The 24,738-nt window shown below is 43.4% G+C and overlaps 1 protein-coding gene and 1 long non-coding RNA gene across 50 annotated transcripts in view; one reads left to right on the forward strand and one right to left on the reverse strand.

Moving 5' to 3' along the window:
- LOC125740328 (uncharacterized) overlaps positions 1–22,894 on the reverse strand; it is an 87,566-nt gene extending 64,672 nt beyond the window's left edge. For 26 of the 49 annotated variants that reach the window (XR_007397539.1, XR_007397525.1, XR_007397549.1 and 23 more), the window contains exons 1-2: positions 4,473–5,826; positions 3,932–4,060 (exon numbers count right to left, since the gene is read on the reverse strand). Coding sequence is in view for 1 of the 49 variants with exons in the window: in XM_049011297.1 (XP_048867254.1) it covers positions 897–1,187; positions 14,329–14,640; positions 21,347–21,380 (637 nt within the window). In the remaining 48 variants the exon portion in view is untranslated. Of the gene's footprint in view, positions 1–896; positions 1,188–1,527; positions 1,673–1,754; positions 1,837–3,931; positions 4,061–4,472; positions 5,827–14,328; positions 14,641–21,346; positions 21,476–21,858; positions 22,352–22,755 lie in introns of those variants that run through there. The other 23 variants (XR_007397522.1, XR_007397548.1, XR_007397526.1 and 20 more) reach the window with 5 other exon arrangements.
- On the forward strand, positions 5,862–6,493 carry LOC125740367 (uncharacterized). Its single transcript, XR_007397591.1, has 2 exons — positions 5,862–5,927; positions 6,287–6,493. It is a non-coding gene; the product is annotated as an uncharacterized LOC125740367 (long non-coding RNA).
- Positions 22,895–24,738: the final 1,844 nt, after the last annotated feature.

Below are 24,738 nucleotides of genomic sequence, written 5' to 3' on the forward strand. Positions count from 1 at the left end.
GTGCAGGCAGGTGATCGTGCGGGTTAGCTAGTACGAAGCAGGCAAACAGGCAGGTATCGGGGCAAAACGGGGGTTTATTGGGGGAAACTAGGACTAGCGACTAGAGACAGACAGGAAACCATCACCAATACTACAGCTAACAACAATGACAGACAAAGGACTCAGGTAAGACACGGACTGAAATACACAGGACTGATTGAAAATAATCAGACACAGCTGGGTACGATCGGGAAAGAACACGTGGGTAAGCAGGGGGCGTGGCACACGTGAGGAGCCGACAAGCAGGTCATGACAGTATTAGTATCTGATGAGGTTATCAGAGCTGAATTACAGGATGTCTCTCTAAGAATTAAGGCTGATGTGTAAGTCAATATTCCAATACATTCATAGACACATAAAACTACAGCCATCCACCCATCTATCTTCCACCCCTTTCTCCTGGTCAGGGATGTGGGGCCTGGAGCCTATCCCAGGTAGGACAGGGCACAGGGATGGAGTACATCCTGGACAGGATGCCAGTCAGTCATAGGGTACATAGACACACACTCTCTATTAGAGACGCCATTTAGCCTGACTTCATGTCTTTGGACTGCGGGAGGAAACCCACACAGCACATGGAGAACATGCAAACTCCACACACACAGAGCAGAAGCCAGATTCAAACCCCTAAACATGGAGGTGTTAAGTAACAGCGCCGCCTACTGGACCACCGTGCCACTAGCATAGAAACTATAATCCCAATAAATTACCTTATTTCACAATATCTGAAAATAGGGGACTATCCCCACAAAGAAGCACAGACCCCCTTCGTGAAGGAAACTGTAGGGTTAATTAGTTTTTATCTATTTATATTCAAGCATAAATAATTCACATGCAGATTTAAATGAATTACTTACGTTTAACAGTAATATGAACTGGGATCTGCAGGATTCCAGCAGCACACCAATACCAGCCAGTGTCCTTCCTCTCCAGCCCACTCATTGTCACACTGAAGACTTTATTTACTGTGTCATCCCTGATCAGGACAGGCCTCCCATCCAAACTCACTGATCTCTCTGATGCACAGCAGCCCCCAATCTTACACCACATCCTATGTCTTCTGTTGTTTCCATAGTAACACTGAACACTGACACTGTCTCCATCCACACCCGTCACCTCCTGTTTCTCCACTGACAGCCCTGGAGGACCTGAACACACAGATAAAACACTCAAAGATTTGCATAGCAATGAAATGTTTATGAATATCAGCCCATTACAACATGCATATGTAAATGTTTGTCAAATAAACTGACATTTCTTAACATATTACTTATCATATTTAACCCCATGTAGTCGTCCATTTAAACTGTCACTTGTTACTTCTTCCAAGTCTCGTTTATCACATTGAATGAAAATAAAATGCAGATTTTTATAATATTAAAGCATCTTTTCCTTTAATATTTCTGTTAATGTCCTTCCTTTCTGGCTAAATGACATGTTACATACTGTGCATTTCATTGGCTACAGTCTGCAGTACAGACATCTTACCATCAATGACTGACAGGTTAACCTGATCAGAGAGGCTCCACTGATCTTCACAGCACACCAGTACCAAGTCCTCAGCTGTCAGATTGTTGATGGTCACAGTGAAGACTCGCTGGTCAGGATCATCTCTGACTGACACTTTACCCTCCTGTGGAGAGTCAGTGTGTACTATGGGTGTACATAAACTTACATTAAACCCTCTGCACCAGTATTTCACATGAGTTTTATACCTGTCATCACAGAAACATGGGATGGTGACAGATCCTCCTCTCTGTACAGTCACCCATCCAACTGTGGACACACTGTCAGCACCTGCAGGGAGAACAACCAACTGAATTCACATTTTCCACATCACAGTATCTCTAAGTAACTGTATAATGTTTGTATAATGCTTGGATTAGGGTCACATTCGTTTTTTAGAACCACGGGGATGTTTAAAAGACAAAGACTGTCATTTTGTCACAAGGACAAGGGAGGGACACAGGAAAACAAAACAGGTGTCGGATCTTGGGAAGGGCTACAGCAGGATGTGGGATCGGGAATCTGAGTCTGGGAGTGTGTTCTAGGGTCTGAGAGGAAAACCAGGACCTTAAATCCCTAGTAAAAGGCCTAGATGAGGTGAATGAATGGGCTTGTCACTGTGGGATGACCACACCCCTGTGACACTAAGGCTTCATTTGTAAACTTAATTCTGTGGTATTTGACGTAAGAATGAGATACAGAAAGTATTTAAATGTATTTTAGTTCTGCCATCAATCTTCCACATGCTTATCCAGTATAGGGTCAGTACAGTACAGGGAGCGTGGAGCTGATCTGAGGCAGCACAGGGCACAAGGCAGGGGAACACCCAGGACAGGATGCCAGTCTGTCACAGGGCAAACACTCACACACAGTCACTATGGGCACTTTTAGAGGCACCAATTCACCTGAACCACGTGTCTTTGGACTGTGGGAGGAAACCGGAGAACTGAGAGGAAACCAGCATAGATACAGGAAGAACATGCAAACTGCCCACAGAGAGCTAGGCCAGATATCGAAACCACAAGCTTGGGGGTGTGAGGCCCCCACACTGCCCCTAGTCTCTACCAGCTAGAGGTTAACTAGCTCTCCAAACCCACTGTAGAGTGAAAGACAAGCAGGTCTAATCTCGATCCCTGAGGTTGATCTTGAGCCCTGATAAACACAGACCTGCTCCAGTAGCACATGAAGCTGGGTGTTTAGACCCCACTGACTGTACACACAGAAATGACAGATGGCATCTCGGCCGTCTGCTCACATAACCACCTGTACTGCTGAAATGACCCCAGTCAGCCTCACAGAAAATCACAGGGTACAAGAGACGAGGGCATCTTATCTGCAGTAACAGTGTCTTTTTACTGATTGATCACTAAAAGGGAGAGATGACATCATCACACAGTATATTTAGATATTATACTTAATATCAATAATCTGATTCACGATAGATTGATCATTCCTTAAATATCACTGTTCCTGAAATAGTTTGCAAAAGACTTTAAAAAGCAAATGAAATCGGCTTTTTAAAAAAAACAAAATTAGAAATTCATGAGGTATAATTTTCTCTTTTGAAATTACAGTGGAAACTGTTTATATCACGTCTGTCTGGGCAAAATTGATCACTATAAGCGGATGATCATTACAACAGATTTTATTCTTCTTCTTTATGTCTCAGGCAGATTACTATCTAATTGAGGTTTGTATATTTTTACATGAATATAAGGTAATAAACTGCACAGCGTAACTATTCACTGAATTTTATTGACGATGTCAAAACACAGTACAGCTGTTTCAAACGCTTTTCAAATTACAGTACTGTACAAATTAAATTACTGAACTGTGCATAATTCAAATACGCTATAATACAGTACAGTACTGTACATAAATATTCAGTTCAATACATTTGTATTTTCACAGCACATTTTCATGTTTTCTGTGCACGCAGCATTAGCCTTAGGTAACTAGCCAGAAGCAGGCAGGTTACCGCAAGGCAAAGTTACAGGACGATCAAAGTGAAATTACATTATATATAAAAAAAGAATTACTACCTCCGTTTTCATTTTTTCTATAGGTCGTCATGTCGAAAAAGACCCAAAATGATCAGTGTTAGCAGACTGCTTGATTACTATAACTGAATTATCTAAACAGTATTTGTACAGGAATGGCTCTGTGCCAAGCATTTGATCGATATTACCGTGATCACAATAAGTGGCTTCCACTGTATGCAAGAATGTGTCATTTGTTAAATATCAAAAAGTACTCAAAATATCCAGGACCACATTATTGTAACTAGCAGCAGATCTCCATCATGATCTCCAAACTGCAGCTGAGAGTGTGGGGAGGAGCAGGAGAGAGATCTCTACTCAGTTCCACTGTAATGAGTGACACTCACCTGTGAGCCCAGCAATGAGAAGAAACAGGAGCATCAGAGGATCCATACGTGTGTGTGTCACTGAGCCCAGATCTGTGGAGACTGACACTCACTTCCTCATCCTCTGTACCTTCACTGTCTCTGTCGTTTCTATTCTCACACACAGCAGGCAGAGTGAAGGGGGAGTGGACACTTTACACAGGAAGTGATAAAATCATAAGGCTGAATGTCTAGCGCTTCATCAAGTCATAACATTACTGTTACTCAAGAACATAAACTATCAATGCATAGACTCCTTCAGTAATAAAATTAAAATTTCAGCCGGAGTAAAGAAGACTTCATGAACGACAGTATCCAGTTAATATCCATTAATATTATCCATCCATGCATCCATCTTCTATACCCACTTGTCCTGTGCAGGGTCACGAGGGTCCACAGCCTATCTGGGAAGCTATGGCCATAAGGCAGGGAATAACCCAGGATGGGGCACCAACCCATTGCAGGGCAAACACACCATTCACACACATGCACACCTACAGACAATATGGTAACTCCAACTCACCTCAGCATGTTTTTGGACTGTGGGGTGAAACAGGAGAACCCAGAGGAAACCCCACACCGACATGGGGCGAACATGCAAGTGCAGGGGGAATATTTAAGAAATTTAAGTCAGTTTGCTTGGTTTCCTGTGTCATTCATGTGACTCACAGCTATTTTCTGCAGATACAAAAATAAAGTGTGAAATGAAGAGCTGAGAGGGAGAGACACTGCAGAAAACAGTGAGGGCCAGTACATACTGTCAGAGGTTATAATCTTTACGATGTGTGTTTGTCCACTGATGCATTTTCTGTGTATTTCTTATCAGTTAAAAGGAAAACATTGTTGATGTTGTCTTTGTTCTGTTGTTTACAGGAACAGATATTTTAAGAATATTTGAAATCTTATTTTAGCAACATAAAATAACTGATAGTTGGTCTTTACAAAGTATCATTTTAGCTCACAGGGTAGCTTCATTAGTTGTAGTCAGTATGGTTTGAAACTACCACAGCACTTTTGATGCCGCAAATTTTAGGTTCATAATGGAATAATATAGACTTATCTTAAGATCTCTTGCATGCATAATTAAAAAAAAGTAAAAAAAACAATAAAAAGAAAGATCTCTGGCATGAGTGCGAGTCAGAGAGCGTGTGTCACGTCACATACGTTAGAATTGGCAGCCCTGCATATTTCTCTTATGCACGAGTATAAAGTAGCTGACATATTTTCAGTTACTTGAGGTGAGACTGTGCTGCATACAGAGGGTCTATCCTCAGGCCTTTGTTTCAGTCCTTATTATGCATTATACAGTTTTTAAAGTGCCACTGCATTAGGTCCTTTTAATTTCTGTGGATCAATACGAAAACAAGAGGCCCAGTAGGATCGCCTCTGTGGGTGTACTCACTGTGGCTTAGTATGACTGCCTCTCAGATCAGCGCACACATTGCACTTAAAGTTTCAGGCCTGAACACGCTTTCGTTATCACCGTGCTACTTTCTGTGTTGTGCTTTTCTGTTTCATGCGTTGTCTTTTGTGTTGAAGAACAGCACTACTGCACAGAATATCGGAGTTCATGATTGTCCTTATTTTGCGATTTATCTGGGGTTGTCTTGCGTGCATTGACACACAGCCCTCATAGATTTATCCAGTAAGCAACTAAGCGAATACAATTGAATCGTGCTGCACATATAAGAAGGTAGCCCCGTATTTTAACAAATATCTCGGACTTCTTGTGTTTTGCATCTAGTTGTTCCTGGATACTGTAGTCCGTCAAAATTTCCAGCAAACTCTGCACCTCTGCCGTACACCAAAGTATTTCATTTGCCGTAATATTTGTTAGGTTTGTCGCTACTAGTCAGTACGAGCTGCAGCACGCGCACTCTCTGTCATTTGCACGCTCTGCCTCTGACGTCACGCGCACCCTGCAAACGACCCGGAAGACGAGGATCCGGGAGGCTGCAGCGAATATGGTGTTGTTAAGGTTATTATTTACCGTATTGGCGTGTATATTTCAAATTTTATTAAGTGGTTTACCTTTGTAATGGCTCGGACTAAATGTTGCAATGTCAAGTATGCTAGTAACTGATTTTCTTGACATCTCAGTTAAACTTTGGAGTTATGGTAGCTGTTACCTAGTTAGCTAATGGTAGCTTAAACGGCGTAAATTAGACACGTTTCCCCTTATTGCAGAGCTTCTCCAGTGAGCCAGCTAACGTTAGCTTGTAATGTTTAAAGTTTCTCATTTGTACAATTTGTAGGTGTCCGAACGCTAAAGCGTGTGGGTTTGAATCCCCTTGCAGAGACCGTTGCTGAACGTGTTCCTTTTTTGTGCTTTTACAGACGCTCCCCTCCAAATACTGAGCAGGTTCTGTGCCCATACCGATTTCTTAAAGAAATGATTGACCACAGAAAGTTTGTCATGTCCTGCTGTTTGTTTGCTTTTCATTTTGTCTCTTGTGAATTTTTGTTTTTTTATAGGCCAGCATATTTTATTTTATTATGAACCCCTTTGCTACTTGTGTAAAACAATAAACATTTGAAAAATTATTTGAGGTTCTTTGTTGCTTTTTCTCATCCAGCTTTAAGTACTGTTTGGTACATCATGACATTTGTAAGTTGTATTACATATAAAAGTTCACACAGTCATAGGGGTATTAATAATCCATCCATCCATTTTCCAAACCGCTTATCCTACTGGGAGCCTATCCTGGAAGCCATGGGCACAAGGCAGGGAACAACCCAGGATGGGGGACCAGCCTATTGCAGGGCACACTCACACACCATTCACTCGCACACCATTCACTCGTGCACACACACATATGGGCAATTTAGCAACGCCAATTAGCCTTAGCATGTTTTTGGACCGTGGGGGAAACCGGAGTACCCAGAGGAAGCTCCACGAGGACATGGTGAGAACATGCAAACTCCACACACGTGACCCAGGTGGAGACTCGAACCCGGGTCCCAGAGGCATGAGGCAACAATGCTAACCACTGCACCACCATGCTGCCCCTTATTAGTAATATATGGCAGTCAATGTTGTCCATAAGACCACATTGTAAAAATGTGTGTCAGTGTATAAAAATACAAATGATTTTCTCACTGTCACTGTTTTGATTATGGGTACAGATATGGTGGTACTGCAATATGTCAGTATATCTGCAGACTTTGTCAGTCCATCATGCAGCTGTAATGATAGAATTAGAACATTTCTGTGTACTGCTACCACATAGTGGACAAATAAAAGATTGCAATCAATTCTAAAATCAGTCAGTCAGCCAAGATGTCTTTACAGGCAGTCCCCGAGTTAAGGAGGCCGACTTACGGACAGCTCATACTTACGATCGGACTGCCATGAAGCCTTTTATATAAAAAATTTGGGCTAAATGCAATGGTTTGTAATAACAAACAGACACGACATTAGTGACGCTCCTGAAATCATTGCACGGCTTCAGCGGCTTGCTGGCTGGAAGTACAGTACTGTATTTTTGTTTTTTACTGTATAGCAGTAATAATAATGATAATTATTATCATGTACTGCATTTACTTTTCTGACTTTCCTACAAATTCACCTTAAAGACTGACTTTGGGAACCGATCTGGTTTGTAACCTGACGACTGCCTGTACTTTGAATATAACCTCCTGCCCGACATTAATCCATATGATGTCCGTCCATTGGAGGGCTCATACACAGTTAAGGGTTGAACTACATGCTGTCAAGTTATAGTTAATTTATACATTTTCCTGGGATATCTGCTGTTAGTCATTATAAACACGAAGTGAAGAAATAACCATCCTGAAGTAAGTGATTCTCACCTGGAGGCCCATCAGCGGATGAAGAGGAGCATTAGAGGAGCCTTATGTGTGTCTCACTGACCTCAGATCTGTGGAGACTGACACTCACTTCCTGATTCTCCAAAACTGCATTGTTTATCTGTCTCTATCTGTGATTGAGGAGTCCAATGAAAAACCCACTTTCTCCTCTCTGATTGGCTGATACGAGTTCTGCTGTCTTCTGTGTCACCTACTGACAGACCATAGCCCACCTGACCAACGTCGTCCTTTACAGCAGTGACTGGCTGTGGCATGTGTGGCTCTATAAGGGCAGCCCTGCATGTGCTGAGGAGGCCAGCAGCACTGCCATGGGGTGTGTGCCACTGGGGGAGGGAGGGTGTCTGGGGGCAGGGGGGGAGGAAGAGCAGGAGGAAGAGCAGTGCCCAGGGCTCTACATCAGCAAGAAACTGTCAGCGAGAGAGACAAAGTATAGCACCACTGAGAAACAGTGATTGATAATTAAGTGAGCTGTCCTCACCCTCCGCTTCTACTTCCTGGGGGGGAGGGGGGGGTACTTCCCCCTCTGTTGTGACCGTGCTCCCCCCATTACTCAGATCACTTAGCACTGTCTAGCTGGAACACCCTTCAGCTTCCAGGGAGCCTATTAGCTGGGGGGCGGGACCTGGTCTGGACTGACTCCCTCCCCCAAGAAGGTGGGGGTCAGTGCAGCAGTGGATAGTTCCGGTCGAGAAAGTAAAAATCCAGACCAAGATTTAGTTTCAACCAAACAGCTGAGTACTCTGTGTCTGTGGCACTTTACACAACTAGTTGTTTGAAACAACATCTAAAACTGGATTTTTACTCTCTGGACCTAAACTATCCACTTCTGGATCAGTGTCATTCTTAAAGTCGTGTTTCAACTTCTGGCAAAATTCTCTCAGGAGCCCATCTCTGTTGTATGTACAGTCGACATGTAATTCATTCCTGCCCAGATCCCTGACAAACCGTTGGAGGCAGAATTACTTGTTATCAGAGTATGTGAATTTATACACACACCAGCAGCTGTGACAGAATAAGATATTTCCTGTATACTGCTGCCACGTAGTGGACACAAAGAAGACTGCAGTCAATTCTAAAATCAGTCAGTCAACATGCTACCACCACAGACCATTATCGGGAAGTGATAAAACTTCATGGAACAATATGAATATGAACAAACAGATGTAGTAAGTATATTGTGCAAAATTTATCTTCATCTTAACTACGTTGAATGGTGGAGTCCCAGAGTGAGTGATCCTCACCTGGAGGCCCATCAGTGAAGAAGAGGATGAAGAGGAGCATCAGAGGAGCCTTATGTGTGTCTCACTGCCCTCAGATCTGTGGAGACTGACACTCACTTCCTGACTCTCCTTAACCTCACTGCCTCCTTTTTTGTGGGTTTTAAATGTTTAAAAATCATCCATCTATCTTTGATTTTCATAAACTGTTTGTCCACTGATGCATTTTCTGTCTATTTCTTGCCTGTAAAAAGGAAAACAGTTTGATGCTGCTGTTGTCCTGCTCTTACCAGGAATAAATATTTTAATTACATCTGCAATCTTATCATTTTAGAAACATGATTTTATAGCAAAATTATTGATAGCTGGTCTTCACAGTGAATCATTCATGCTCACAGAGCTACAAACAAATTAATCAAATAAGTCTAGTTATTTTCTAAACTGTTACTTCCTCATATTGCAAATGAGCAAAGAGCAGTGAAATCAGACTTATTCTGAAAAGCAGAAATGTCGTTATACAGGATGTGAGTGTGAGACTCTGCAGAAACACTGTGTGCTACATGCAGAGGGTCTGACCTCAGGCCTTTGTTTCAGTCTTTATTATGTTTTATACAGTTTTAAAATGTCACTGCAGTAGGTCCTTTTAATACCTGTGGATCAGTACAAATCAAGAGGTCCGTTAGGAAGGTGTCTGTATGACAGGGGTGAGGGTGTCCTGGGGGGGCAAAGTCAGGTGATTCACTTCATGTGGGTCTTAGCAGCAGTCATATCAGACTGAGAGCTGTTTGTGTTTCTCTCAGCACCACAATAGTGTTTCACACATAATGGGGTCCGTGGGCCTCCTCAGTTATATTCAGGCTTTCAAAGTTCATCAATGATAAAAATTCACATGGATCTGACACTCTGACACTGTTATATTTATTTGTTTTAATTCAATTGAAATACTACATATTACAGCTAGTTGGTGGATCCGTCTGCTCTTTATCTGTTCCTCACTGGCATACCTGGGTCTCTCTACAGTGCTTTCCTGAAGCATCAGAACCATTCATAAGGGAATCTATGTGTGGCTGCCCTCTAGTGGATACACAAAATTCAGCTACTTAAGTGGAAATTAGTTTAGTCATGACTTCAGAAGTTACCCTGACAAGGGATTCTGTACAATCAGAGATGAAGCTGCTGGTTGGGCTGGTCACCGCCTGCTTTTTCTGACTGATGTACGTCTGGATGTAAAGTTACAAACTGCTTAATGTGTATCAATCTGTTTCATAATGTTCACACAAAAAAGTGCTTTTAATGTGTCTGCACCTTGTATCTCCCACAACGTGCTTCTGCATTTGATTCCTTCTTGACTTGGGGGTAAAGAGATTTAACTCGATGGATTTTACTTTTGTGAAGCACTATAGTACAAAGTTGAACTGATTGTTCAAATCTTTTTGGTTCTTAAGTAAAACTACTTAAATTAAATTATCTGTAACCCTCTTTGCGCCTTTCTAGACTCAACAAAGCATCATTGCCAATAAAATAAGTGAGTTACGTGAGTTACAGTTAAATCAGGTAAAGAAGTTTCATTCGGAATTTACTGATCCAGGTTTTCAGCACCACGGACAGCAACTAGACTTACTGTCATTTAATAGGAGTGAAAGCAGAAACCAATAGATCACACAGGGATATTTTCATTTGATGGTGTCTTTCTTTTTACTTTTGATATGCCGTCTTCCTCCTTAGCTGATATGTGAGGCTGCTGTCAGCTGAGACAAGCTGGTGTGATTTTACGCAGAGTGATAAGTGGGCGGTCCTGTTTTCGTGTGTTACATTTTCATTTGATGTTGGCCAATATGTATGTGGTACTGTTTCCTCCTTATCTGATATGTACAGGCTGTTGTTAGCAGACACAAGCTGGTGTATTTGTACAGCAGATTGAAAAGTGGGTGGTCCTGATTACATCACTCTCTAAAAGAGTCCCTGATTGGTGGGCTCTGACGAGGAGGCGTGACCTAAAAACCCCAAACCATTTAACTTTGTGAAATTCGTTTTTAATATTTACCAATTTCAGAAAAATACTAAATGTTTTGTAAAGTAGCAATTTATTAATCATGTATTAAAGCAAATAATGACCAGTATAAAAGACATATACAAAACTGTGCAAAAGTCTTGGGCTATCAAAGAAAATTATGTTCAAATGATCTTCATCTTCGTCTAGAATTATAATATTTTGTCCATCAAAGTGTGGCAGCCCAGTCATTTCAAAATCTCTTCTAAAGTCACCACAGTATTTTTCACCAACCATCCAATAGACCCATATATTTTTGACTTGACCATTAACACACCTCCTATGGCTAATCAATGCATCATTAACATTTGTTTAATAAATAAATTAATTAATTGAGCTGGTGGTGAAATTTAACAAATACATGGAATGGCTGAGGTGCCGCTGAGGAGAGGTTTAGGAACCAAAGCGTGGTTCATCTAGCGATCCAACAAGGCATCAGTAACTTTATGGAGAAAAGAAGAAATTCTTGTTAGTTCTTATTGTGTTACTTTTAATTTGCATATATTTTCATGATAATTGTGTTTTTGTTCTGAGCAAATATACACAACCCAGATAAATAGCATTAAACATTTTCTTTGACGGCCCAAGACGTTTGCATAGTACTGTATTTTTTCAGAATTCAGAGACAATTTAATAAAATCCAGTCTTACCTTCACTAGATAACTATTATGAAACATTAACCAGCAGGTGGCAGCAAAGCACTTGTGAATAAGTGGCCAATACGTGGTTGTACAGGTTCCCAGCAAATAATCAACCCCTCTGTGTTTAACTGACTCTCATGCTATGACTGTACAGACTGAGCAGGGCCGAGTGAGAGAGGCCTCATTGCAGTTAGCATAACCGTTTATTTTACAGCTCCTCTGACTCATTCTGCTCTATGAAGGTCATCTCCTCTGCCAGCTTCCTCTGATCCAGGGAGACCCTCTGCTTCTCTCTGATTGGTTCCCTCTTTTTACAGGAGGTCCAGTGCAGCTGAATGGCGATGATGGTGCAAATCAGATAAAACACACCAGTCCCAGCTTTCAGTACAGCATCCAGAACCTGCTCCCACCTGTCAGACATATAATACACCAGTGTGTCTGTCAGTCACACATATCACATTTAAACCTGAAGAACAAAACAGTGAATCTGTTCTGACTGAATTAAAACCACCTTGATAATCAACAGCAGCACCGATCAGCTCAGTCCTACATACAGAGCCAGCTGGACCAAAGAGCTGAATAAGAGGTTGGATGTGAACAGTAAAGTCTTACATGCTTTATAGAAACACGGTACAGTCACATCTGTACTATTACACAGGACACAAGGCAAGGGCTCACCCTGGATGGGATGGGATCTCAAGTTGATTATTAAGAAAATGAAATAAAAAACAATATATTTTTCTCTCATAATTAAAATGACAGTTTCCCATTACTGTGATCAGGTAAATGCTGCTAGCTGGACTCCCACACTACTGTAAATGCTGCTGAATGCTTACCTCAGTTTTTCATTATCCCCTCCTTCTTCATCATGTGCAGAGAAAAGGAGAGCAGGGGAAACAGGAGAAAGGATAGTTAATAAAAAGCAATTTTCTGTTAGTCAATAAAGACTAAGAAAAGGTCACTCTTGAAACTGAAATATAAATTATGAAAGATATTCTACAGAGAAAATGATTAGATGGAGAACAATGAATTAGTGTTCGCATCCCAGGGCACTGATAGTGAACAGGTGAGATAAATGATTTTATTAACATATTTTAATGTATCTATTGTATCAGGGTGGCATGGTGGTGCAGTGGTTTGCAATGTCACCTCACTCCTCTGGCACATGTACTCAAGTCTCTGCCAGAGTTCCGTGTGTGTGGAGTTTGCATGCTCCCCCCGTGTCATTGTGGGGTTTCCTCCAGGGACTCTGATTTCCCCCCACAGTCCAAAAACATGCTGAGGCTAATTGGAGTTGTCAAATTCCCGGTAGATGTGCTTGTGTGAGGGAATGGAGTGTGAGCGTGTCCTGCAATGGGTTGGCACCCTGTCATGGGACGTTCCCTGCCTTGCGCCCATAGGGACCCTGACTTAGACAAGTAGTTTCAGACAATGGATGGATGCAGCACTGGGACAGATATTACAGAGTACAACTGTAACACTGACCTCTGCTACAATGAAAAATCAGTCAGTCAGCATACCTTTAGTAACAATTCATTCCCACAAAATAAATGCAAACTACATGGATTTGTATACATAACAAAGGGCTGGCTGTATGTTTGCAGCAAAATGGTGTGATTTTTTCATGTTACATATTGATCATGAACTAGAAGACACACTGTATATTAGAGACATCAATTAGCCTGACTGTGCGTTTTTGGATTGTTGGTGGAAACCCACACAGCATGTGGAGAACATGCAAACTCCACACAGACAGAGCAGAAGCCAGATTCAAACCCATAAACATGGAGGCGTGAAGCAACAGCGCCGCCTACTGGACCACCGTGCCACTATCATTGAAACAATAATCCCAATAAATAACTCTGTTTCACAACAGCTGATAAATAGGGGATTATCCCCACAAAGAAGCACAAACCCCCTTCATGAGTGAAACTGCTGGGTTAATTAGTATTTATCTTTTTATATTCAAGTATAAATGATCCACACACAGATTTAAATTAATTACTTACGTTTGATAGTAATATGAACTGGAATCTGCTGATATCCAGCAGCACACCAATACCAGCCAGTGTCCTTCCTCTCCAGTCCCCTCATTGTCACAATGAAGGTTTTATTTACTTTGTCATCCCTGATCAGGACAGGCCTCCCATCCAAACTCCCAGATCTCTCTGATGCACAGGAGCCCCCAATCTTACACCACATCCTATGTCTTTTGTTGTTTCCATAGTAACACTGACACTGTCTCCATCCACACCCGTCACCTCCTGTTTGTCCACTGACAGCCCCGAAGGAGCTGAACACACAGGTTAGGAACAGATAAAACACTGAAATACTTACACCACAATGAAATATTATGAAAATCAGCTCATTAAACATGCATATGCAAATGTTTTTCCAAAAAGCCATATATTACTTATCATATTTAACTCTGTGAAGTTGCCCATTTAAACTGACACTGTTACTTCTTTCAAATCTCGTTTATCACATTGAATGAAAATAAAATGCATATTTTTACAATATTAAAGTATCTTTTCCTTTTACAGGAAACAATATTTCTGTTAATGTCCTTCCTTTTTGATTCAATCACCTGTTACATACTGTGCATCTCATTGGATACAGTCTGCAGTACAGACATCTTACCATCAGTGACTGACAGGTTAACTCGATCTCCAACATCTGAGGCTCCACTGATCTTCACACCACACCAGTACCTATCAGAGTCTTCAGCTGTCAGATTGTTGATGGTCACAGTGAAGACTTGCTGGTCAGGATCATCTCTGACTGACACTTTACCCTCCTGTGGAGAGTCAGTGTGTACTATGGGAGTACATGACCTCACATTATACCCTCTGCACCAGTATTTCACATGAGTTTTATATCTGTCACCATATAAACATGAGATGGTGACAGATCCTCCTCTCTGTACAGACACTCGTCTCAGTGTGGACACACCTGCAAGGAAGGTATGAAAATTACCAGGCTGATTAACTCTCTCTCCCTATTACACCATTTATACACAAATTAATAAAGAGGCAGAATATTATACACAGAGTATTAAACAAAGAATATTAAAATTTGCTTTGCTAAAGGCACGGTAGTGTAGTGCTTAGCGCTGTTGCCTCACATAGAGTCTGACTCTCTGCTATGGCTCTGTGTCTGTGGAGTTTGCATGCTCCCCCAGTGTCATTGTGGGGTTTCCTCCAGGTGCTCTAGTGGCCCCCCACTGTCCAAGAACATGCTCAGGTTAAGTATCCGAATTGCCCGTAGGTATCAATGGTGTGTGTGTGGAGAAGGGGTTCAGGTAAACATTACATTGTGAGGACCAAATATCCCCACAATGTAATAAAAACTAGTTATTTTTATGTTGTGGGGACCATTTTCTTGTGTATTTTGTTTGGTTACTTATGGTCCAGGTTAGGATTTGGTTGGGATCAAGGGTTTCATTGTTGGGAATAAGGTTTTGCCCATAGATATGAATAGATGGTCCCCACAAAGATATGAGTACAGGTCTGTGTGTGTGTGTGTGTCTGTGTGTGCGTGCCCTGCGACAGGTTGGCGCCCCATCCTGGGTTGTTCCCTGCCTTCCACTCATAGGCTCTGGATACCCTGCGACCCTGAACAGGACAAGTGGTTACAGGATATGGATGGATGGATGGATGGATGAAAACTTCAAATTTATTCCTGAAAGTTGCAGGACCCCTGATCTAGCCCATTTAAACTGGTACTGTTACTTCTCTCTGATTTTATTTATTACATAAGTGATAAATATGTGTATTTGGACTTTAATTTACAAAAATGCAGTTTAACACTGGCTGATTCATTCCTTGTATTTATTTTAATTCCATCCTTATTTACAAATAAATACTTTACAGTCATTTTAACTCATAAAATGAACATTTGCATTCATGCTTATATAGGTCTGGTCAGATATTTTACCTTCAGGCATCTTACCTTCAGTTACTGACAGGTAAACCCAATCTCGAACATCTGAACCTCCACTGATATTTACAAAGCATGAGAACCAACCAGAGTCCCCAGCTGTCAAATTGTTGATGGTCACAGTGAAGACTCGCTGGTCAGGATCATCTCTGATTGACACTTTACCCTCCTGTGGAGAGTCAGTGTGTACTATGGGAGTACATGACCTCACATTATACCCTCTTCACCATTTTTTCACATGAGTTTTATATCTGTCACCATAGAAACATGGAATGGTGACAGATCTTCCACTGCGAACAGTCACCCATCCACCTGTGGACACACTGTCAGCACCTGCAGGGAGAACAACCAACTGAATTCACATTTTCCACACCACGATCAGGTCAGGTCAGGTCAGGTTGGGGAGTATGCACTGATGCAGCATGTTGCTTCACCCACCACACAGCAAAACTCCCCGGGATCCCGGCCAGCGATCCTCCAGGCAGATACACTGTCCAGTCCCACCCTCCGGAAATGGCCATCCATCTGCCGCAGCCAGGTGCTGCATGGACATCCCCTTGGCCTGGTCCAGCCGCTTGGGTCCACAGCATTGAGGAGGCACCCTCAAGGAAAGGCACCACATGTCCGTAGTGCCGTAACTGACAACTTCCTCACAATGCAGATAATGTCCCTCATTCAGGGCTCCTCTAGTAATCGCTCATTTGACACAAAGTCAAATCAGTGGTACCCAAGGATTCTCTGAAGAGACACAGTACTGAAGGAGTCCAGTCTTCATCTCAGCTCACTGCATAGCGTCCATCTCTTATAGCCATAGGGCAACACAGGGAGCACCAGGGCTCTCAAGACTTGAACCCCCGTCCTCTTGCAGAGATATTGGCAATGCCACACGCCCCTTTCCAGCAACCTCACGACCCCACATGCTTTTCTAATCCGTCTGCTGACTTTATAGGAAGATTCACCAGAGACATGAATGTCGCTGCTGAGGCGGGTAAATCTCTCGACAAGGTCGATATTCCCCTGCAGACAGACACACAATTGATGGCTGTGCCTTAGAAATCATTAAAAGCCTGGATCTTGGTCTTTATCCAGGACACCTGCAATCCCAGAAACTCAGACTCCTCACTCAGTCTCCGGTGAGCCCCGAGCTGAGCGTCCATTGACTCCGGAAAGATCACAGCACAGCAAAGTCAAGAGCAGTAAATCTTACTTCACCAACAAATGCCTCATAACCACTGGACCCCACATCCCTGCCCAACGCCCAGTCCATGCAAGCATTGAACAGAGTAGGAGCAAGAACACATCCCTGGAAAACCCCAGAATCAACTGGGAAGAATGTAGAGGTTCTTCCTCCACTCTGTACAGCATTCACTGTACCAATGTACAGGCCGGCCATGACATCCAGAAGCTGTAGGGGGATCCCGCAAAATCTCAGGATGTCCCACAGGACAACTCGATCAACTGAATCGAACGCCTTAAGAAACTAAACCAAAAGCTGCAAAGAACCTCCGTTGATATTCGTGCTTACACTCAATGAGAACTTTCAGTGCAAGGATACGGCCAATGGTAGACTTCTTAGGTGTAAAACTAGACTGCTTTGGCCACTGATAGGTGAGCAAGTGATCACGAATCCTGTTAATCCTAGCAAGGACCTTACCCGGCAGTGAGAGCAGTGTTATCAACAACAACAACAACAAATTTATTTTTATATAGCGCATTATCATTGTCTCAAAGCGCTTTACAGTATCCTCACCCAAAGCCCCCATTATCGGCCTGTAGTTGCCACAATCCAGGTGATCACCTTTCCCTTTCCAGATAGGGACTATAAGTCCCGTTTTCCAGTCAGTTAGGATGATGTCTGACTGCCAAATGGAAGCAAAGACTGCCTGCAGTGCCGGGAGGACAGCCTTACCATCAGCCTGGAGAAGTTCAACCCAGATACCACAGATCCCTGCAGCTTTCCCCACCCCCAGCTGATTCACCACCCATGCAATCTCAGTGAGACTGGGTGGTTCACAGCTGATTGGAGGATCTTCTTTTAGAACTGTAGACCCAGAGATGTCCAACATCCTAGCTGGAGGGTCAGCTTTAAACAACTGCTCAACGTAGCCGGCCCAGCAGGTCACAACTGCAGTGTCATCCGTAAGGACCGTTCCATCACCCGCCCTGACTGCAAGTCTCTGAGGAACAGATTCAGATATATGTAATACTTCAATCCCTCTGTAAGCAGGGTGTGGGTCATTAGACCACAAATGATGTGTCACCTGCTCACAAATTTGTCTTACAAACACATCCTTATTTGCCCTTAGAGCCCTCACAGCCCTCCTTTTCAGGTAGACACTGGAGTTGCCACCAAATCATGCGCTATGACTCCTCTTGGTGAAATACCTCCTTCTGAAAACACCAGCCACACCAACAAAACCCTCAGCAACCTTCAGAGTCTTACCAGGGAAGGTCGCGCACATCACATTACAGTCAGCAGTCGCACCCAAGTCTGCAAATTCCTCAAACTGCATGCAAACTCATCAGAACAGCTTGATCTTGGAGCCTTGCCAAGTCCAGCCTCATTCTCCTAGTAGGTACTGGATCTTAGCCTACTGGATCTAAGACAGATCTTCAGAATAGCAACAACAAATCTGTGGTTCACAAACTGGATGCTTCTGTAGACCCTGCAGGATCCTCCAGGGTCTGCCCTCGAGGATGTGATTGATCTCCTTTGCCGCACCACCAGCATTGGAGTACAAAGTCCAATAATGCGGCTTAGGGCATTGGAACCAGGATTCCGCAACCTGTAGCCTCTGACCTTTCGCAATGTCAAGGAATATGGAGCCACTGTCGCCCCATTCTCCAGACCCATGGGGACCGACACAATCCTCAAAGCCTTCCCTGTCAGTGCCTGTGTTCACAATGAAGTCACCCATGACCAAAGGAGCATCAGCTCATGGGTACCCATCAACCACTGAGCAATGTTGCGAGTAAAATGTCTCCCTCAATGAGACATCTCTCAGCACGGTCAGAGCATACACTAAGACAACAGACAAAACACCAAAGGACTGCCTTAGCCTGAGTCTCATAATATGGTCGTTGAAAGGGGTGATATCATACACCATCGGGAGGAGCCGATCCGCCACAGCAATAGCTACTCCGAGTATGGCAGCTGTCAGAGCGACCAGACCAAAAGTAGTTATATCCAGCTACAGAGATTTGGCTACCCTAGAGAATGTCACCACTGAAATGCAGAGTTTCTAAAGCTTCCCCGACAGCAGAGGAAGATGGTCATCTTGTCAGAGAGACAAGACATTCCACAGGCATACCCGGATGGGTCAGCTCAAGTTGGGACCCAAGTGTCACAATGTGGCAGGCGGCGCCTCAGCACCACACCAGCCCTGATGCCCAACGGGCCCAACCCTGTTTTTTTGATTGTGTAATACTTGGATTAGGGTCACATTTGTTTATCAGAACCATGGGGAATCTGAGTTTGGGAGTGTGTGGGAAGGCCTGAGAGGAAAACCAGAACCTTAAATCACTGGTAATAAGGCACAGGGGAGGTGAATGAATGGGCTCATCATTTTGTGTGATGACCACACAGACTGTATTTATAAATACACCTAGTTCTGTGATATTTGACTTGTGAATGATATGTAAAAAATGTTCAATATTTTAGTTCAGCCATCCATCTTCCACATGCTTACCCAGTAAAGGGTCAATACAGTACAGGGAGCGTGGAGCTGATCTGAGGCAGTACAGGGCACAAGGCAGGGGAACACCCAGGACAGGATGCCAGTCTGTCACAGAGCAAACACTCACACACAGTCACTGTGGGCACTTTTAGAGGCACCAATTCACCTGAACCACGTGTCTTTGGACTGTGGGAGGAAACGAGAGAACTGAAAGGAAACCAACGTAACCACAGGGAGACCATGCAAACTGAAATGACCCCAGTCAGATCAGTTGTCACCCTCACAGAAAATCACAGGGTACAAAAGACAAGGGCATTTTATGAGCACTAACAGAGTATTTATACTGCTTGATCACTAAAAGGAAGACATGACAACATCACACAGAATATTTAAATGTTATACTAAACAATATCAATAAATCGATTCATGATAAATTGGTCATGTCTTAAATATCACTGTTCCAGAAATAGTTTGCAAACACTTCACAAAGATAATTTCTTTTGGAATTACAGAGGAAGCCGCCTATAGTGATCACGTCTCTCTGGGCGAAATTGATCACTATACTGTAAGCGGATTATCATTATAACACATGTTTTCTCTTTATGTCTTAAGAAGATTATCATCTAATTGAGATTTGTATATTTTTACATGAATATAAGGTGATAAAAATGACGCTATACATTCGCTATTCACTGAATTTAATTGACGATGTCAAAATACAGTACAGCTCTTTCAAACGCTTTTCGAATTACTGTACCGTACAAATTAAATTACTGAACTGTGCATAATTCGAATATGGTATAATACAGCATAATACTGTACATAAATATTCAGCCATCCATCTATCCATCCATCCATTTTCCAAACCGCTTATCCTATTGGGTCGCGGGGGGTCCGGAGCCCATCCCGGAAGCAATGGGCACGAGGCAGGGAACAACCCAGGATGGGGGGCCAGCCCATCGCAGGGCACACCCACACACCATTCACTCACACACGCACACCTATGGGCAATTTAGCGACTCCAATTAGCCTCAGCATGTTTTTGGACTGTGGGGGGAAACCGGAGTACCCGGAGGAAACCCCACGACGACATGGGGAGAACATGCAAACTCCACACACATGTGACCCAGGCGGAGACTCAAACCCGGGTTCGAGAGGTGCGAGGCAACATTGCTAACCATTGCACCACCATGCCGCCCCTCATAAATATTAAATTCAATAGAATTTTTTTACACAGTGTCATGACCTGCTCGTACGATACTCCTGTATGCCACACCCCCTTATCATCCTCGTGTGAATTCCTGATTGTTCTCAGCCGTTCTGCGTTTCCGTCCCTTTAGTTCTGTGTATTTAGTCTGTGTGCTAGGCTGTCTCCCCTAAGTCTGTCATTGACGTTCTCATGCTCCCTGTCCTGAGTCTGTCTCTCGTCAATAAGGCTTCCATTGCCTGCTTGCCTGCCCCGACGCAACACACAGCACAAATTTCAGAATGTTACATTGTTTCAAACCGCTCACTGTAGTTTTGCTGCTGCATCTCCGTGGCCTTGTTTTTGGTGGTTTATCATAAGTTTTGATTATTCTATATTTGTTATTGAAAGAAAATGACTTTCTTTTTCCAGTCTTGTTTTCTGTGCTAGCCTCAAGTAGCTAGCCAGAAGCAGATGGGTTACCGCAGGGCAAAGTAGGATGATCAAAGTAAAGTAAACAAAGAAAATAACTACTGCAGTAAAAAAGACCCAAAATGAACAGTGAAAGCTGACTACTTGATTACGACAGACAAATTATCAAAACAATATTTGTACAAGAATTAATCTGTCCCAAGTATTTGATCCATATAAGTGATTCATCGTGATAACCAGTGTATGCAAAAATGTGAAATTTGTTAAAATTGAAAAAGTATTCATTATTTCCAAGAACGCATCAATTACATCATCATGTAACTAGCAACAGATCTCCATCATCATCTCCAACCTGCAGCTGAGAGTGTGGGGAGGAGCAGGAGAGAGATCTCTACTCAGTACCACTGTAATGAGTGACACTCACCTGTGAGCCCAGCAATGAGAAGAAACAGGAGCATCAGAGGATCCGTATGTGTGTGTGTCACTGAGCCCAGATCTGTGGAGACTGACACTCACTTCCTCATCCTCTGTACCTTCACTGTCTCTGTCGTTTCTATTCTCACACACAGCAGGCAGAGTGAAGGGGGAGTGGACACTTTAAACAGGAAGTGACAAAACCACAAGGCTGAATGTTTATCACTTCAGCATGTCATTCTATTATTATTTGTCTATTGAGCAGAAAATAAACTATTAGAAGATAGACTCCTTTATTAATGAAATTAAAATATCAGCATGAATACAGATGATGCATGAATTTGTGTTGATGTGTATTTATACTATGTTTTTTCTTATATGAAAAGTATATTTGTTTGATCCCCCTGTTGCGTCAAAGATTCGTCTGTTTTCATCATTAGAATAATTATGTAGAATCTAGATCGGATCAAGACAGATTCTAGACCCTAATGCAGGAAGCACACAGTGTAAAGTGAGGTAAACCTTCAACAGCACGTCAGTCCATTGCAGGGCACTGGAAGGTGGAGAAATGCCATGTGAACAGAGGAAGCCTGCAAACTGCACACAGACACAGTTATGGCCACATTCAAAACCAGCACTCAGCAGTGCTGGGATGGCAGATGTATGAGTCAGATATCTAATTCCAGCATACATCAAAGACACAGAGGGACATTGATGAACCACAGCAAGACCAACAGAAGACGGGCTTCTGACAGTAAGGCATCAAAATCCGTCACTGTTTACTGTCGATGTCTCATTGTTCTTAAATGAACTGCAGGTGCAGCCAAAGTGGATTTTTAAAAATTCTTTATCTTGCTTGGTTTCCTGTCATACATGTGAGTCACAGGTATTTTTTGGTAACTTCAAAAGTTAAAGCATGAAATGAAGAACTGTGAGCCCCTGTACATTCTATCAAAGGATATCATCTTTGAGAGAGCTTGTTTGTGCAGTGATACATTTTCTGTGTATTTGTTGTCTGTAAAAAAGAAAACAGTTTGAGGTTCAAAGTTTTTGTCCTGCTGTTACCAGGAATAAATATTTGGAATCTTATAATTTTAGAAACATAATTTCATAGTAAAATAATTGATTGTTGGTCTTTAAGGTGAATCATTCCTGCTCACAGAGTTTAAAATACAAGCAAATGAAGCAAATAAGTCTAGTTTTTTTCTGAACTACTATATCCTCATTTTTCTCTTGCAGATGAGCATAGAGCAGCTAAATCATTAGCATGATGTAGAAGATAATTTCAGACAGACACTCATTCTGAAAATCAGAAATGTCGTCCTACAGGATGTGAGGGTGGATGTCACAGATCCACCCAACTCCCCTGCTGCTATGGCTCCTGGCCAGGGTGAGCGCCTCTGTCATGACTCCGCCTACCCTCCTCGTTGCCATGGCTCCTGGCCAGGGTGAGCGCCTCTGTCATGACTCCGCCTACCCTCCTCGTTGCCATGGCTCCTGGCCAGGGTGAGCGCCTCTGTCATGACTCCGCCTACCCTCCTCGTTGCCATGACTCCTGGCCAGGGTGAGCACCTCTGTCATGACTCCGCCTACCCTCCTCGTTGCCATGACTCCTGGCCAGGGTGAGCGCCTCTGTCATGACTCCGCCTACCCTCCTCGTTGCCATGACTCCTGGCCAGGATGAGCGCCTCTGTCATGACTCCGCCTACCCTCCTCGTTGCCATGACTCCTGGCCAGGATGAGCGCCTCTGTCATAACTCCGCCTACCCTCCTCGTTGCCATGACTCCTGGCCAGGATGAGCACCTCTGTCATGACTCCGCCTACCCTCCTCGTTGCCATGACTCCTGGCCAGGATGAGCGCCTCTGTCATAACTCCGCCTACCCTCCTCGTTGCCATGACTCCTGGCCAGGATGAGCGCCTCTGTCATGACTCCGCCTACCCTCCTCGTTGCCATGGCTCCTGGCCAGGATGAGCGCCTCTGTCATGACTCCGCCTACCCTCCTCGTTGCCATGACTCCTGGCCAGGATGAACGCCTCTTCCCTGACTCCGCCCACCTTCCTTTTGATTCAAACAGGTGCAACGGAGGGTGAGCTACGCGGATGAAGAGATCTGTGTATCCAGGGATGGAGAAAGCCGTTCATGGCCTTGTGATGGCTACAGCCACACAGTAAGAACTTAGTTCAGTATTTGTATGCATTTTCTAATTAAATTGCTTTACAGTAGTAATTCATAGGTTTTAGTTGTGTTTTGTCTTTGGTGTTAGGTGTAGTGCGTGTGTGTATATATATATTTTGATATTGTAGGGTTGTGTGCAGTGATTGTTTAATCTCTTTGGTTTGTAGTTACTTTGTTTGTAGGGGATGGTCTTTTATTCAGCGTAAAGGTGTGGCTGAGGGCGGAGGTGTCTCAAAAGACAACCCCTGGAGTAGGAGCGAACCATGTGCTGCCATGGCAAGAGGGGGGAGTTGGGGTTTAGCTGTGTTTTGCTTTGTTTAGTTATATGTAGTGCTTATTTGTTTTATCCCTTTTGTGTGTTAATTGGTTTGGCCAAACCGCTATATATGTTCCCTCATGTTACCATATTAGAAAGGTCAGTTTGCTTCAGTTACTGTTTTGCTTTGTAAAATTATGCCATGTTTGTTTTTGTTGGCCTCTTTTATGGGCCCAGTTATTAAGGTTTTGAGTTTGTTATTGTTTGCATTTCGGGGGTCAATAAAGCTCTGTTTCTTTAATTACGTTACTGCTTGGTCCCTCACAGCCTGGATCATGTGTCTCGTGTCGGGATGGTGGCAGCTGACTCGGGTGTGGCATGCCCCTGGGTTTGCCGCAGCTGCTGCCCAATTCTCCGGGAAGTGTATGGTGTGCATGAAATTCAGTGTGGGAAAGGGCACTCCAACCGACCCTGCAGTGACCCCGAGTCCCCAAAGCCCATTCGATCACCTGCAGATGTATTTCATTGAGCTAACGCCGTGCAGGGGATATAAGTATTGCTTGGTGATTGTAGATCTGTTTTCCAGATGGGTGGAGGCATTCTCTTGCCGTCGCCCTGAAGCTCTGAGCGTGGCTAAATGTCTGCTAAAGGAGGTGATTCTGCGATGGGGCATTCCATCTAAAATCACCACAGACAACGGTCCTGTGTTCATCGCAGAGACCCTGGCTAAATTGGATGCAAATTGATTTGAAGCATTATTGTGCCTATCACCCCTATCGCGCGCGGGACAGTCCTGAAACATTTCAGCGGTGCAGGCCAATGGTGAGCCGTTACAGGTGAAACGATTGTTTGACTTAAAGCCGGAGATCGTCCGACCGGAGGCGCGATGAGGCGTTTCTATTGTTTCCTCTTTGGGTCACGTGTTTAGAGGCGCGGAGCTTCCATACGGTCCAGCGATTCCCGATTCA

Source organism: Brienomyrus brachyistius, chromosome 4 (assembly GCF_023856365.1).
Source record: "Brienomyrus brachyistius isolate T26 chromosome 4, BBRACH_0.4, whole genome shotgun sequence".
Taxonomy (NCBI): Eukaryota; Metazoa; Chordata; class Actinopteri; order Osteoglossiformes; family Mormyridae; genus Brienomyrus; species Brienomyrus brachyistius.